Source organism: Dermacentor albipictus, chromosome 3 (assembly GCF_038994185.2).
Source record: "Dermacentor albipictus isolate Rhodes 1998 colony chromosome 3, USDA_Dalb.pri_finalv2, whole genome shotgun sequence".
Classification (NCBI taxonomy): Eukaryota; Metazoa; Arthropoda; class Arachnida; order Ixodida; family Ixodidae; genus Dermacentor; species Dermacentor albipictus.
The window spans coordinates 152,416,056-152,432,033 of NC_091823.1; the positions used below are offsets into that span (position 1 = coordinate 152,416,056).

The 15,978-nt window shown below is 49.7% G+C and overlaps 1 protein-coding gene across 1 annotated transcript in view; it reads right to left on the bottom strand.

The window, feature by feature from the left end:
* Nucleotides 1-12,666, bottom strand: part of LOC139056987 (uncharacterized) — a 246,879-nt gene extending 234,213 nt beyond the window's left edge. Inside the window, exon 1 of the mRNA XM_070534770.1 lies at nucleotides 12,496-12,666. Coding sequence (XP_070390871.1) covers nucleotides 12,496-12,588 — 93 coding nt within the window. The 5' untranslated portion in view covers nucleotides 12,589-12,666. The remainder of the gene's footprint in view (nucleotides 1-12,495) is intronic.
* Nucleotides 12,667-15,978: the final 3,312 nt, after the last annotated feature.

Below are 15,978 nucleotides of genomic sequence, written 5' to 3' on the forward strand. Positions count from 1 at the left end.
GTCCTCACCACGGAACTCCGAAGTTGTCGGTATATCGAGCTTCTCACCATGTGTCCCGGTGACCAGACCTCCCCTGTAACGGCTTCGGCTTGTCCCACTGCTCCAATCGTCACGCTTGCCCAACCTCGCGACCCTGGTGTGTTTATGACCTGGAGGGACATGACGTTGACGACTGAATGAAGCCCTATGAACACGCCAGTGCTCATAAAAAGTGGTGACCCAACGATTATGCTCGCCAATATCATCTGTTATCTCAGCGGCACCCCACGCGTGATGCACCAGACGCATGACGATGAGATAAACAGTTGGGACAGTTTCAAAGAAAAGCTACGGGAGCTGTTCGGCGACCCTTTGGCCGCAAAGTTGCCGCGAGAAAGGCTCTTGCGTCTCGTGTTCAGAGATGTACAGAGCCGTACGTTTCATACGTCCTCGACGTCTTGGCTCTTTGCCGCAAAGCTGACGGTGGTATGTCTGAAACAGATAAAGTGTCATATGTTCTAAAAGGCTTCGCAGATGACGCTTTCAATTTGCTTGACTTCGGCAACGTCTCGACAATCGACACGACCATTAAAGAATGCCGTTGTCTTGAACAAGCTAGGAGCCGCCGTATCACACACCACATCACGCGACTACCTAGCACTGCTGCTACGTCGACATGTGAGGGTCGACCGCGTCAGACTATCACCTGTGACGACGTAACCCTTATTGTTCGCTGCGAACTCGAGGCCGCCATTTTGCCAGCTTTCTCAGCGATGCCTCTCGATCCACCAGCAACCAAGAATGCGATGACTCAGGCCGTCGTCACAGTGGAATATGAGAACATGCGTCTGAACTCCGTGTGTTCAACGTCTCAACCCAGCGTTCCCCAGTTCTCTAGCTGCCCTCCTCGTCCGCACAGTCCTTCTTTGCCACATCTCTGCGCAACCCGTAGGAATGGCGTAACCCTGATGACAGACCGATCTGCTTCCACTGCTGTCGCACCAGCCACGTCGCTCGCCACAACCGCAACCGATGGCCACCACCTCGGGCATACGCCGCCACTTATTTCCGCACCTTTGGACCTTCCGTTTCCTATGCCACCCGTCATAAACCCATTGCCGCTGATGCCCCTGCTCCGAACCTTCGCTACAACCGCTCGCCATCACCTCGACGCCATCAGTCTCGTTTGCCCCAACTTCGCAGCTTCTGTTCGCCGCCTATCGCCTCCCGGAGCCAGCCGATAAAATAGGCACCGCAGCTTCTGGACGTGAACCTGTGTTGTCGAACTTGCCCTCAAATCCTCTGCTGACGTTACCTCCAAACAACCCCTTCTTCACGCTGACGTTGATGGCTATCCTGTCACTGCACTCATCGATACAGGCGCACATGTTACTATTATGAGTGCTGCGTTCCGACGACTGGAAAAGCTCCTCCCCCTGCGTCGCCACGCGTCATCCGCGGTGCGGGTGGGCGGTACTGTGCCTACCATAGGCATGTGTACGGCACGTGTCAGCATCGCCGGGTGCCACACTCCTGCCTCATCATGGTCATGGCTCATTGCCCCCACGACCTGATTGTGGGCCTCGACTTTCCATCCTCGTATTCTGCAATTATTACCTGCTCTGCCAGTACCCTTCGCCTTGATTTGCCGCTTCTCGCAGTACCTTTTGACGCACCCAAGTACCGCTTATGCCCCACGGGCTTTCTTCGCCTGCCGACAAAATCAATAGCCTTTATTGAACTGATGGCTTCCCCACCAGTTCCTGATGGCGAGTACCTCGCCACTCCTGTGCACGACATTCCCCTACATTATGATGACACCGTGTCTCACACTGTACTTACTATTACTTCGAACTGCCTTCGCATACCTACAACTTTGGACTGACATAGCGAATTCTATCGCAAAGTATTTGCTTTGCCGACATTGATTCTCTGGGCGACCATTAGGTGGCAGCGTTACCAACGGATGGTTCTTCAGAGCTTCCCAGGCCCCTCGCGCCAGCTTCGGGTGCCGATCCCAACGTAAAGAAAATTCTTGCGATGGACCTGTCCTCTGCGCAGGCTGAAGACCTTTACCAAGTATTATCGTCCTACCGAGACATTTTGGACTTCGCCGATCGCCCTCTAGGCTGGACGCTCGCGGTCAAGCACCGGAATCATACTGGCGATTCTACGCCTATTCACCGATGACCGTATCCATTTTCTGCACCTGAACGCCGAGTAATTCACAGTGAAGTGAGCAGAATGCAAGATAAAAACATTATTGAGCCCTCTTCGTGTCCCTGGCCGTCACCTGTGGTGTTGATTAAAAAGGGGGATTTCTGTGTAGACTGCCGTCATCTGAACAACATCAATAAGAAGGATGCCTACCCACTCCCACGTATAGAGGATGCCCTTGACTGCCTCAATGGTTCCAGCTGTTTCTCTCCTGTTGATCTTGGTTCTGGATACGGGCAGATTGCTGTTTACGAGATGGACAGGGAAAAAACCGCGTTAATCACCGCTGATGGCACATACCAAATTAATGTAATGGCGTTTAGATTATGAAACGCCCCTGCCAATTTTGAGCGTATGATGGAATCATTGCTCCAAGGCTTCAAATGGTCCACATGCCTCTGCTACTCCGACGACGTCATCGTCTTCTTGCCAACGTTGGACACTCGCCTTAAGCGTATAACAACTATACTTGATGTATTTCGAAAGGCGATTACTGCAAGTTACCTCGTCCAAATGTCGTTTTGGTCACCGTCAAATTACTCTTCGGGGCCATCTTGTTGACGCTTCTGAAGTGCAGACTTTCCGGTTCCCAAGACAGCCGCAGACATCCGAAGTTTTGTATCACTATAATCATACTTTCGTCGTTTTGTTACAGATTTTGCGACAATTGTTAGACCCCTCACTACTGTTTTGAATAAAGGCGTACAATTCTTGTGTGGGCTCTTCAGAAGCCGTCACCTTCTCTCGTCTCGTCACTCATCTAACCTCACCACCCACCCATTCTCGCCCGCATCGACACTGATGCTCCCACACAATTGCGTACAGATGCCACCGGCCTTAGCCTAGCGTCAGCGTGACCAGGATCGCGTTATTGCTCATACGAGCCACCTCCTAGCACCATCGGAGCGCACCTATTGCATTACGGAAGGAGAATGCCTTGCTGTTGTCTGGGCGGTTGCGAAGTTGCACCCTTGGGTATAAGGTCGTCGTTTATCCGTAGTCACTGATCATCTTGCTCTCTGTTGGCGCTCGTCGCTAAATGATCCTACTGGACGGCTTGGTCGATGGGCTTTGAGGCTACAAGAATTATCATATTCCGTGGTCTACAAGTCTGGCCGCCTGCACCAAGACTACCGTTTTCAACACACTGTGGCCGATGCCACTCGATGCCCCTTCGTCCTCCACGACGGTACTCTATACCGTCGTAACATTCATCCGGACAGCTCTGAGTTCCTACTTGTCATTCCTAAACACCTCCGCTCAACTGTTCTAGAAGAGTTTCACGACGCACCAATGGCAGGATACCTCGGCGTATATCGAACCTATCATCGTGTACGTCGGCATTTTTTCTGGCCCAACCTTGCCCGTTTCGTACGTCGTTACATTGCCGCTTGTGAACTTTGCCAACGACGCTAGAAGGGTGCCCAGCTCCCCTCCGGTTACCTTCAGCCGTTCGACATCGCTGCCCAGCCCTTGTATCGCTTACAGTCACGGTTGCTCTCAGGGTCAGTCGGTGGCCTCTTGCCCTGTGTCAGGTCAGGCGTAGTCATGACGGAGCTGTCGCCGCTACCAGATCGGGCTCTTCTGCAGGCTCCTATCGAAGTGACAGGAGGCGAAGGCCCCCCCCCCTCCGGCCTCCGGTAGGGAAGGTACCTTGGCAAGTCGTCCGACGTCTTCGACAAATCTATTTGACAAAATGTCGACAAAATTCAAAAACGCTAGGGAGCGCGACAGCAGTGCGACTGTGGCGAACCAAACTTCTCTTCTCCGCATGCTCTCTGTATGGTATCTGTAGACAATCTACATAATAGTTGTACAGGTGGACGAGTCTACAGCAAGGTGACTGGGTTGACTGGTGGGTGACTGAAAGGTCAAGGCCACTTTCGTAAGGGCTGATGCAAAGCATCAAGTGGTCCATTGAGCGAAGAAGCCGTTTTGTATAGCAGGGAAACGACACCTAAATTCCCGTCGGCTGCGATGCCACGTCACATGCGCGTCTTGACGTAGAAAAGTGCGCGAATCGGAGCATCCGCTGCCTATTCATGCAGCGGATGCTCACTTTGCAAGCTATCGCCTACGTTCCTACCTTGCGTCCGTAATCGCTATACAGAAGTAAATGTATAAGAGAGTATATTCGAAAGGAGCAATGTTGGTGGTATTCCGTTTCGAAACTAAGACATAAAACTAAGCTGAGTGTCTTACCTACTGGCCCAACCCACACCTCGTAGATAGGAGGCCTCTCTACTCTGCTTGATGATACCATGCTACTCAGCCCAAAATTTCAATTGGCAAGCTCGATGTGAAGAAAACGATGGCGTCAAAATCACGCGCCTTACTCTGGCGTGCCCGCGTTAATTTCCATGGCAGTGGGGCAATATCGCATGATGTCACGGATCGGATTTCACCGGCCGTGTGTTATCTTGGAGGCGTTGTCCAAGCGTCTGAACGCGCTCGCTTTGCCGCAAGGTGTTGGTAACCCAAAAGACCGCTGAGTGGCGTTAAATGGACATTAGTGTTTTCGCATTCACAACTCATAGGAATGGCTTCAGTGTGCTGGGATTTCTTCATTTCTAGATATAAATTATTTGAAATGAGTGGTCCGCGCGCATTTGTTTGGACATGGGTAGGCCAACTTCAGAGAAATAATGGGCAATAAAAACGTTGCCGATCTTTTTGGTGATCTCAATCCTGTCTCGTTATGATTTAAGGAACAATTTTCGTTATGTATAAACTCTCATGCTTGGCATGAATAGCTGCTGCTTTGCCTGCTTAGGAACTGAAAGACGCCGTGTTATGCACAGTGCAATTAGAAGTAGCTTGCCGTTCTGCTTGTAATGTTGTAGCACGAAAAGCTCCATATTTTGAGAGACGTTGTGTGAGGAACTTTATTTATTTGTTCATTTATTTTTAATGCGAATGCATTATATGTCCCAATAAGCGAAAAGATGGTGTTGCAGTCGGCAGCGTGGGGGAATGTTCGAACGAAAAATGGCCGATGGCAAAGCATAAAACCACATAACGAATTCTCAAATTGACGTCAAATTTCTCTCGGAGGTTTCTGTAAACAAAGTAAATAAATTCCTTTCAAAAGAATACCACGTCAATTCCGGTCTGGGTGGCCACGGCGGCTCCACGGTTATGGTTGACTAAATGTGTGCCTTGTGGGTGCGCCATTGCGCACGTAATGTCGCAGTCACCTGGCCGACCAAGTGTGTGGCCTTGTGCGCGCATCCTTGGACGGCTGAGGCGATGGGTAGCAAGTGGCACAATGCCAAGGGTGTATAAAAAATGCGTATGAAATAAAAACCATTAGTGTCCAATTGAATGCCGCTGCAGGCTCCTTCGCAATAAGAGCTCCTCGAGGGCAATCTAGTGTGTGGGCATTCTTGGCGCGCGGTTCGTTTATCGCATCCGAGGTGTGGTTGAGACGCAGAAGAGTGTTTGCGTTGACAAGAAATGCACAAGAAAATATCATTTCACCAAAAGCGACTATAATGCTTTCACATTCCCTCACTTAAGCAGTCTTAAGTGTATTCGCCGAATTTTATATTTATTTGCTTATTTGTCTCAGGGCCTGAACAATGTTGCAGATGGGAATGGTACCCGATAAAAGGATTAAGCATAAAACAATGTCGTTCCTGCTTACACCGTATCAGCTGCTACAAAAATGCCGGAATAAATTATTAATGCAATAAGGAATATTGTGTCGAATCAAATCCTAGACATTGCACAGTAATGGATGCAATAAACATATCAACCTCTAAAACATTCCCGTTATGACACTCATAAACAACCCACTATCCTCAATTTGAGATATTTGGAAGGGAACTGTTACTATAAGTCAGCCCTTGGACATTTATTGCACAGCATGCTCGTTCTGGACAAAATTTTATTGTATTTCCTGGGCCCTGTTTAGGCTAATTTACTGATCCCCATTCGAACGGAACAATATGATTCAATCATTCTTATACTCTGTAATAATAGCAGAGCCGGGAGACACAATAGTCCGAAAATACCCTCACTTCTAAGGCTAACTTGGAAACTCTATTCCGAATGCAGAAGAAGTGTGTTCGTATTATTAATAACCTATCGATGTACGAACATACCTCTGAGTACTTTCACCAGGACAGTATTTTGAGTGTCGCTAGTCTGTATGAACAAAAGTTATCCGAAAAAGCTTTTTTAGAATTCATAAGTAATCGTGAGAACTTTTTTTCTATATATACTAATACCACAACTAACGACACCTTAAGAGCTAGGAACTTTATTAAGGTAAAAACTAGAACAAACAACGGCCATCAGCTTTTACAGTGGCAGATTCCTAATTTACTTAATGATGAGCATGCTTTGTTTGATATCATACAAGATTCCTCAACCATTTCAATGTTCAGAAAGAAATCAAAACTGTATTTTCCAACAAATGACACCTGTTTTTTGTAATTTATTTCCTGTTTTTTCGACTGATATGCAATTTCATGCGTCGCAAGACTTTTTTCCCATGTGGCCTTTTGGCCTTCCTGTATCTTTCTGTGCGCACTTTATTCCTTCATTTTCATTGTTTATACTTATTGTGTTGCAATGATTTCTTGTATGTATAATTGTATCATTCGTATATATAAGTATGTATATGTGTGTATTATGTGTATATATGTATATATTTTTTGCACTGTTGTCTGCTGTGCTCGTGGCGCTAGGGGCCTAGTCAGGCGTGTATAGTCTCGCCTTTTGCTCCGGCGCCATGACAATCTTGTATTGTCAAAATTGTAATAAACTTCAAACTTCAAACTTCAAACATGCGCTCTTTTGGATCTCGTTGCCAAATAATTTGAGCTAAGCTCCTCTCGTAAATTTCATCGGCTTCCCGAAAGGCGGAAACTACTCATAGATACGTATTCGCAAGCTTAGCTTATCCATGAGCCTAATGATCCCCTCATCACGCCACACAATAAATTGTGGTTATACGTAGGATGTTGCTAAGTACGCTCAAGGGAGCATGCTACCGCAATAATTTTTATTGAATTTGGTCCGTAAATAGCCGAGGTAGAAGTAGTTCAGTGCCGCGAACCCGTGATTTGAGAGGGTGAGCGTCACAGCTACACACTCTATCCACTCGCCCCGTCTAACTTCCGCAGGCAAGATTCCTTCCCTGCGTTCTCCCGCACCAGACCTCTTTCTACCTCTTCTACCTTTCTACCTCTTCTTTCTACTTGCAGCGAATCTGTATGCAGCTGCCCTGCTGTGGTGGACGATGTCCGTCCCTCTACGCGTCTCATCGACGCGAAAAAATTTTCCTGTCCAGTTTCTCGCGAACGCTCTGCGCCTCTCAATCTAATGTAGGTACCTTGGGAAGAATCATACTAACATTTTCCGCTACGAGGACTGTATTATTACACTGAGTTTCATTTACTTCTCATAGTTAGTTTACAGTGAGGTTGTAGACTATACAGATTGGATTGGACTGGAGAAACTTCATTTATGCCTGCAGTTGGGCGCTCGCGCACCCCGAAGACGGCCTACGTCATCCTCGAAGTTGTCGTTACTCGGCGCGGGTCTCCGCTCGCCGTTTCCGGCTCGCTGGGTCCATGCCATTTGAGCGCCTCGAGGATCTGCTGGATGGCCCAGAGCTGATCGTCTCGGTCGTAGTTCTTCGCGGCTGCCTCGAGCCGCGGTGGGAGTGTTCTTGATATATCGTCTTCTGGATATTTAATGCAGTCCCACAAGATGTGCGTGTAGTCTGCGGTCTCCCTCCGGCAGACTCTGCACATATCTCTCGGATATGTCTCGGGGTACATGCGATTCATCGGTTTCGATCTCGGTAGCGATCCGGTCTGGCCCTGTCTCAGTACTACCGCATCCGCTCGACTGAGTCTCGGGTGCGGGGGTGGAAGTGTCCTGCGAGCCAAGCGGTAGGCCTTCGTGATTTCATTGTAATCCGTCATGCGGTCCTTTGTTCCGAACCACATCAGACGGTCTGTCGCCGGGGCGCGGTTGGTGAGCGCTCGCGCCGCGGCGTGTGCCGTCTCATTAGGGTTCTCATTGCGTTCCGACGCGTCGCCCACGTGCGCCGGGAACCACTCGAGTCGTACTTTTCAATCGTCTAGTTTTACCACTCGCAGTACGCGCTCAGCCTCCCTGCAGATTTGCCCTTAGGCGGAGTTTCGCACCGCCTGTCTTGAGTCACTCAGCACCTGTGTTGGCGTCGGCTCCTAGTGGCGTCGGCGATCGCTACAAGCGGAGAAGGTAGCCAACGCCGACGCAGATTATACAGAGTTCCCTTGTGCTATCAATACATGGTCGTTTACGGAGAGAGTACGGTTACAGAAAATGGCTGTGAGCTTTGTTTTATCGAAACTATTCCAAAACAAAATATATGCCTATTAGATGATTTGACGGCTATAGCATTACTCCCAATTTCATCTACTTTTCTTAATTACGTAGTTCACAGTTAAGCCGAAAGTGGTGTGGAATTCCCGCCTACTGTCGATACATGGCCTTCTACGGGAGCGAAACGCACACCTCCATGTTTGTCCACTAGAATGAAACTGTAGTCCTTGCAAGTTTCATTCATCTAATTAACTTGGAAGGGCGCAATATCGCAAAATATAAAAAAATGTGTTTTGTTTCAGGAACTCCTATGACTGCGGCTCGGTCAACGCATAGCATCGGTCGCGTAGAGGCTCGGTTGAACGGGCACCTGCGTCCTATACACACAGTCTTCGGGAACATCCGTGATTTGTACGGCGTCGATCACTTCCACGTGGCCAAGACATTCGCCTTGAAGCAGCATCACAGGGTATGTGAAGGGGTTAAAGACAAAAATAGCTGTGGAGCCCTGTTTCACGTTCACAGTCGCAAAAGGCAGCAGCAGACCTTTTCGAGTATAAAAGTGGCCCGATGGAGAAAGTAGTGCGATGGCGTCAGAGAGGCTGCTGCACTGCATTGATACAATCAGTGACGAGTTGCCAGGACCGTTTGTGTCGTGCCTGACGAGTAGTTTGTTCGCAAAAGAAGCATTATCGGCAAGCGTCATATCTGAGGTAGGCGACGATGGACCCCAGGATAACTTCGTGGGAGCACGGGGAAATCACAATAAATTCGACGGATTATACAACGTCCTCGATGAGAACACGAGCGGTGCACGCCGCAATCGGGTGAATACGCTGTGCGCCATTTGTTCGGAGGGCGTCGTAACCTTTTGAAGGAAGCGACAACGCTTTGCGTCCATAACTGACACAGCGGCTCCGGTATGTGCGCACACCGTCACCGATATGTGCGCACACCGATATGTGCGCACACCGTCAACTAACACGTCTATCGCATTGGTCGGGCTACGTTGAGGACTTCCGCGTTTCGATGGGGCCGCAGCCCTTGCCTCATGGTCTGCGACGATTAGTTTTCCTCATCCCGAGCTTCGGGCCGAGGCCGCATTGGTGATGGGGAGCGTCAGCGTGGAGAACTTGAGTGGCGGATGTTGGCGGACCGGCGGAACGGTTGTGAAGCAGCCCGACGTTCGTCGTCGTAATAAGGGCGCGGAGAACCCGCCATAGAACTTGGCCCATATGGTGTAGCGCTAGGCGACAGCACGCGGCTACAGTAGCGTGCGACGTGGCCTGCGTAGCCGCACGCAAAACATGTCGGTCGATTGTCCGCTGTACGCCACCGAGTCGTTGCGGCAGGTCCCATCCATGTGGAAGGACGCGTTGGACGTGGCGGCTGGTGGATTGATTGCATAGCAGCCTGTTGTCGGGGCATAGTGAGGACTTCGGCGTACGTGAGAGGTCCCCGTTGACGGAGTTGAAGTGGCACATCTGTCGAGATCTGTAGGGGCCTGGCCATGACTTCGGCGTAGCTGTGAGGCGCAGCCGCAGGAACACGCTGGTGGTGCTCAGGCAAAACCTCGTGCAGTGCTTGCGCTACGACACGGCGAAGCGGAGGCGCAAAACTTGGCGTAGGCGCGTGTTCTGACTGCGGCTGTGCAAAATCCATCAACGAGAGTTGCCGGGGAACTTCCTCGCGGACGAACGCCTTCATTACTGCGAGCAACCCTGCCTGGTTGGACATGGCAGCCAAACCAGCGAGGTGTTCTTCACGTGGTAGGGTTCGACGCGTCACTGACCGCAGCCCTGCGGAGTTCTTCATAGCTCTGACACAGTGTGACAATTTCAGCCAAAGAGCGTGGACTTTTGGCCAGCAACATGTTAAAGGCGTCGTCTTCTATGCTCTTCACGACGTTTCGAATTCGATCAGACTCCGCCATGGTCGCGTCGACTTTCCTGTATAGGTCCAGGACATCTTCCATATAGCTGGCGAGTGTTTCGCCTGGCTATTCAGCTCGTTCTCGCAAACGTTGCTCGGCACGCAGCTTGCCAACAGCAGGGCGACCAAATACATCGGCGAGGGAAGTCTTAAATTCCTACCATGTCTGGAACTCTGCTTGATGGTTGTTATACCATAGGCTGGTAACTCCAGCGCGGTAGAACAGAACATGGCTCAGTTTGGCCGCTTCGTCCCACTTGTTATGGTCGCCTACCACGTGGTACGCCGTGACCCATTCGTCCACGTCAGTGTCGTCCGCTCCAGTGTAGATAGCAGGGTCGCGATGACGAGGCACCAAGGAACACGCAGTGGGTGCAGGTGGAGGCGTTTCCTGGGAGGCGTCTTGGGGCATGGTAGATGGTAGGGCACAAGACCAGAGTTCCAGGATGATCGTCTGAGGCTACCCCCCACACTCCACCAATTCTAAAGGATTTTATTTGGCAGAGCTCGGAGCAGCGTAACGTCGACGGGTAGGGCAGTCACAGCTTCCAAGCACGAGAGCCTTGGCTGTGCAGGAGCGCTCGACCCACTACCGTTTTGAGCCAGTAGTGCTGAACCCATTAGCGTCTCTCTTCGCTACAATAATAATAATATTAAAATAATAATAATACCACAGCCTATATACATGCTTAGGTTGAGGTAAAAGACACCACAGCTGCACTGCTCCTTCCACATCATCGAGTGGAAGAGCTGATAATTTTTTTTCCCGGTACTTTGCTGCGCGGTACACTTCCGATAACGGTCTGGTGCGCCAGCTGTTGCGTTTTTCTTCTTTCGCGCAGCGAGAACGCCAGATTTACGGTATGAGTGAGTGGTGCACAAAAACTGAGGGAAACACGAGCGGACGACACAGCATCATCGCGCGCTGGAAGACGGAAGAAAGTGAAATAGTTTCGTCCTCTGCGCGCGCGACTCCACGATGTGGCTAGATGCACACGAAACGGACGTACATAACTTTACATACACGAAGACATTGACCTTGTACGTTTTATTATATCTATAAGCTTTATTTCTTCTATTGAAGCGATAGTTTTACCCGCCATGTTTGTTTAGTGGCTATGGTGTTGGGCTGCTGAACACGAGGTCGCGGGATCGAATCCTGGTCATGGCAGCCGCATTTAGATGAGGACAAAGTGCGAAAACACCCATGTACTTACATTTAGCTGCACGTTAATTGACCCCAGGAGGTCCGAATTTCTAGAGTCCCCCACTAGGGCGCTGCCTCGTAATCAGAAAATGGTTTTGGGACGCAAAACCCCATTATTTAATTTTAGGCGACCGCTTTAGCAAATAATTGTTGTTGCCTTGAGTACTTGTCGAAGTCACCAATTACTGAGAGTGACGTCACAGCACGGCGATGTGCGTAGCGCATTCGCGAGATCCACGACACTCTACTGCTGGGACCACGGCGCCCGCGAGGAGAACGACAAACGGCGTTTGGTTCGAAATGTGAGCTGTTTTCTCGGTGCGTGACGAGGTGATACTTAGCAGGCGCGATTGTTAGCACGCGTTTATGCGCGGCGCTCGTCAGCTAAAAAACGGCCAGACCTGGTGAGGGGCTCTTTGAGGTTAAAGAGATGCGATTAGCTTGCTGTCCTTATTGTAACAATTCAAGTTTGTAAAAGATTGCAGCCATAATAACAATTTGTAGTGGGGAACTACTTGGAATAATCTGCATGTAATTTAACTCCGACTTGGCAAATTAGAAATTAGTTACACTTTCTTTCACTCCCAGATTTGCCAGCTTCCACTGTAATGTCGGTTTACGCTGATGACATAATGAGTAAATAAATCGGTAAAATCTCACATCCTCATGCAGTTGGTGTGAAGATGTGCCACTGCATGTCGTGTGCATAACATTGATATGTAATACAAATACTGCATACAGATATGCGTAATATAAGTTAGTATCCAAAGGATGCCATACTTAACCGCTTTCTTTCATATTTAAAGCACAAAAATCAAGCGCAACGTAGTACTCACCGGATAGATTATGTGGATGCCATTATTGTTCATTATTTTGTGGCGCAATTCATAATGATGAGGTTTCAGAGGTGTGTGCGGTGACATGTCCATTTCTGTGGCCTGTCGTTTGGTTGCAGGGACTTATTCGTAGATCGTCTGCAAGCGGGTGCGCTGCTGCACTGCGCATACGGTGGAAGCCTTCTAGAAACTTCGTGTATTGTGTGGGTGGCCACGCCCGGCCTGAAGTTACGACTGATTCTAGTCCCATCAATATGTGTTTGACTATACAATGCACGAAACGTTAGCGACGCAATGCCCGAAATGAATTACTTATCCTAAAAGAAAGCCGTAAATATCTCGAAACGTGACTGTTGTTTCTGTGGCTGCGCTTCATTTCGTGGAGCGATAGGATTTTCGAAAAAAAAGGACCAGACCTCCCAATACCTGTCAGTCCAGAGGGCTCGCGAGAGGGCCGTCAGGTTTCACCTGGAGGTCTCCGAGTAGGCCTAGCCAGGTGACGTTGAGTTTGGTTGCGTCTATGGTGGACCAGATAAAGTTGTTTCACTCACTCACTCTCCAGTTTCTCGCGAATGCTCTGTACCTCTCAATCTAATGAACATACTTTGAGAAAAATTATACTGAAATTTGCCGCTACGAGGACTGTATCATTACTCCGAGTTTCATCTACTTGTCACAATTATAGTTCACACTCAGGTTGTAAGCTATACAGATTTCCCGTCTCCTGTCAAAACATGGTCTTTTGCGGAGAGTATCGGTACAGAAAACCCCTGTGAACCTTGTTTTATCGAAACTATCCGAAAACAAATTATACGGCTATTAGATGCTTAGACAGCTATAACATATTACTCCCAGTCTCATCTACTTTTCCTAAATATGTAGTTCACAGTTAAGCTGTAAAAATTATTACAATATTATAGGGAGCTACTTGCCTGGGCACAGGCAAGTGTCGGCCAGGCTGCCTGGTTTCAGTGTAAATAGCCTGTTATTTCGTCTGTGTCTTTGCACACGTAATATTCTGGTGGAGGTTATCGATCCCCGTCCTCACCAAGGAACTCCGAAGTGGTCGGTACATCGAGCTTGTCACATTGCGTCCCGGTGACCAGAACTCCCCTGTAACGGCTTCGGCTTGTCCCGCTGCTCTAATCGTCACGCTTGCCCAACCTGGCGACCCTGGTGTGTTCTGTGGCCTAGAGGGACAGGAAGTTGACGACTGCTTCAAGCTCTATGAACACGCCAGTGCTAATAACAAGTGGGAACCAACGATTATGCTCGCCAATGTCATTTTTATCTCGGCGGCACCCCACGTGTGTGGCACCAGACGCAAGACGGCGAGATAACCAGTTGGGACACTTTCAAAAAAGAGCAACGGGAACTGTTCGGTGACCACTTGGCCGCAAGGTTGCCGCGAGAAAGGCTCTTGCGTCTCGTGTTCAGAGATGTACAGAGCCGTATGTTTCATACGTCCTCGGCGTCTCGGCTCTTTGCCGCAAAGCTGACGGTGCTATGTCTTAAACAGATAAGGTGTCAGGTGTTCAAAAAGGCATCGCCGATGACGCTTTCGATTTGCTTGACTTCGGCAACGTCTCGACAATCGACAGGACCATTATAGAATGCCGTTGCCTTGAACAAGCTAGGAGCCGCCGTATCACACACCACATCACGCGGCTACCCAGCACTGCTGCTACGTCGACATGTGAGGGTCGACAGTGTCAGACTATGACCTGTGACGACGTAACCCTTATTGTTCGCTGCGAACTTGAGGCCGCCATTTTGCCAGCTTTCTCAGCGATGCCTCTCGATCCACCAGCAACCAAGAATGCGATGACTCAGGCCGTCGTCAGACAGGAATATGAGAACATGGGTCTGAACTCTGTGTGTTCAACGTCTCAACCCAGCGTTCCCCAGTTCTCTAGCTGCCCTCCTCGTCCCCGGCAGTCCTTCTTTGCCACATCTCACCACAACCCGTGTGAATGGCGTACCCCTGATGGCAGACCGATCTGCTTCCACTGCTGTCGCATCAGCCACGTCGCTCGTCACTACGGCCTTTGCACCTTTGGACCTTTAGTTCCCTATGCCACCCGTCATACACCCACTGCCACTGATACCTCTGCTCCTAACCTTGGCTACAGCGGCTCGGCCTCACCTCGACGCTATCAGTCTCGTTCGCCCCAACCCCGGAGCTTCTGTTCACCGCCTATCGCCTCCCCGAGCCAGCCGATAAACTATGCATTGCAGCTTCTGGACGTGAAGCTGCGTTGTCGACACTGCCCTCAATACTCTTCTAACGTTACCTACAAACCAACACCTTCTTGACGTTGACTTTGACGGCTATCCTCTCACTGCACTAATCGATACAGGCGCACATCTTACTATTATGAGTGCTGCTTTCCGTAGACGACTGGAAAAGCTACTCCCCCAGCGTCGGCATACGTCGTCGGCGGTGCGGATGGGTGGTACAGTGCCTACCATAGGCATGTGTACGGCACGTGTCAGCATCACCGGCCGCCACACTCCTGGCCTTATCGCCGTGATTGCTCATTGCGCCCACGACCTAATTCTCGGCCTCGACTTTCCCTCCTCGTATTCTGTACTTATTACCTGCTCTACCAGTACCCTTCGCCTTGATTTGCCGCTTCTCTCAGAACCTTCTGACGCACCCAAGTACCGCTAAGGCCCATGGGCTTTTTTCGCCTGCCGACAAAGTCAATAGCTTTTATTGAACTGATGTCTTCCCCACCAGTTCCTGATGGCGAGTACCTCGCCACTCCTGTGCCCGACATTCCACTGCACTATGACGTTACCGTGTCTCACACTATACTTACTATTACTGCATACGCTATCTTTAACTTTGAATTCGCAAGGCGAATTCTACAACAAAGTATTTGCCTTGCCAACATTGATTGTTTGGGCGACAATTAGGTGGCAGCGTTACCAACCGATGGTTCTTCCGAGCCTTGCAGGCCCCTCGCGCCAGCTTCGGATACCAATCCCAACATAAAGAAAATGGTTGCGATGGACCTCTCCTCTGCGCAGGCTGAAAACCTTTACCAAGTATTGTCGTCCTACTGAGACATATTGGACTTCGGCGATCGCCCTTTAGTTCGGACGCTCGCGATCAGGCACCGGTATCATATTGGCCATGCTACGCCTATTCACCGATGACCGTATCCAGTTTCTGCACCTGAACGCCGAGTAATTCAAAGTGAAGTGAGCAGAATGCTAGATAAGAACATCATTGAGCCCTCTTCGAGTCCCTGGCCGTCACCTGTGGCGTTGCTTAAGAAGATATACTTCTGTGGAGACTACCGTCATATGAACAACAATAGTAACAAGGATGCCTTCACGCTCCCACCTACAGAGGATGCCCTTGACTGCCTCAATGGTTCCAGCTGTTTCACTTCTGTTTGTATCAGTTGAGGTGGCCAGCGACCAAATGGTCTTTATTGCTAAACGTAGAGTGCTTTTATAGCCGCAAGGGGT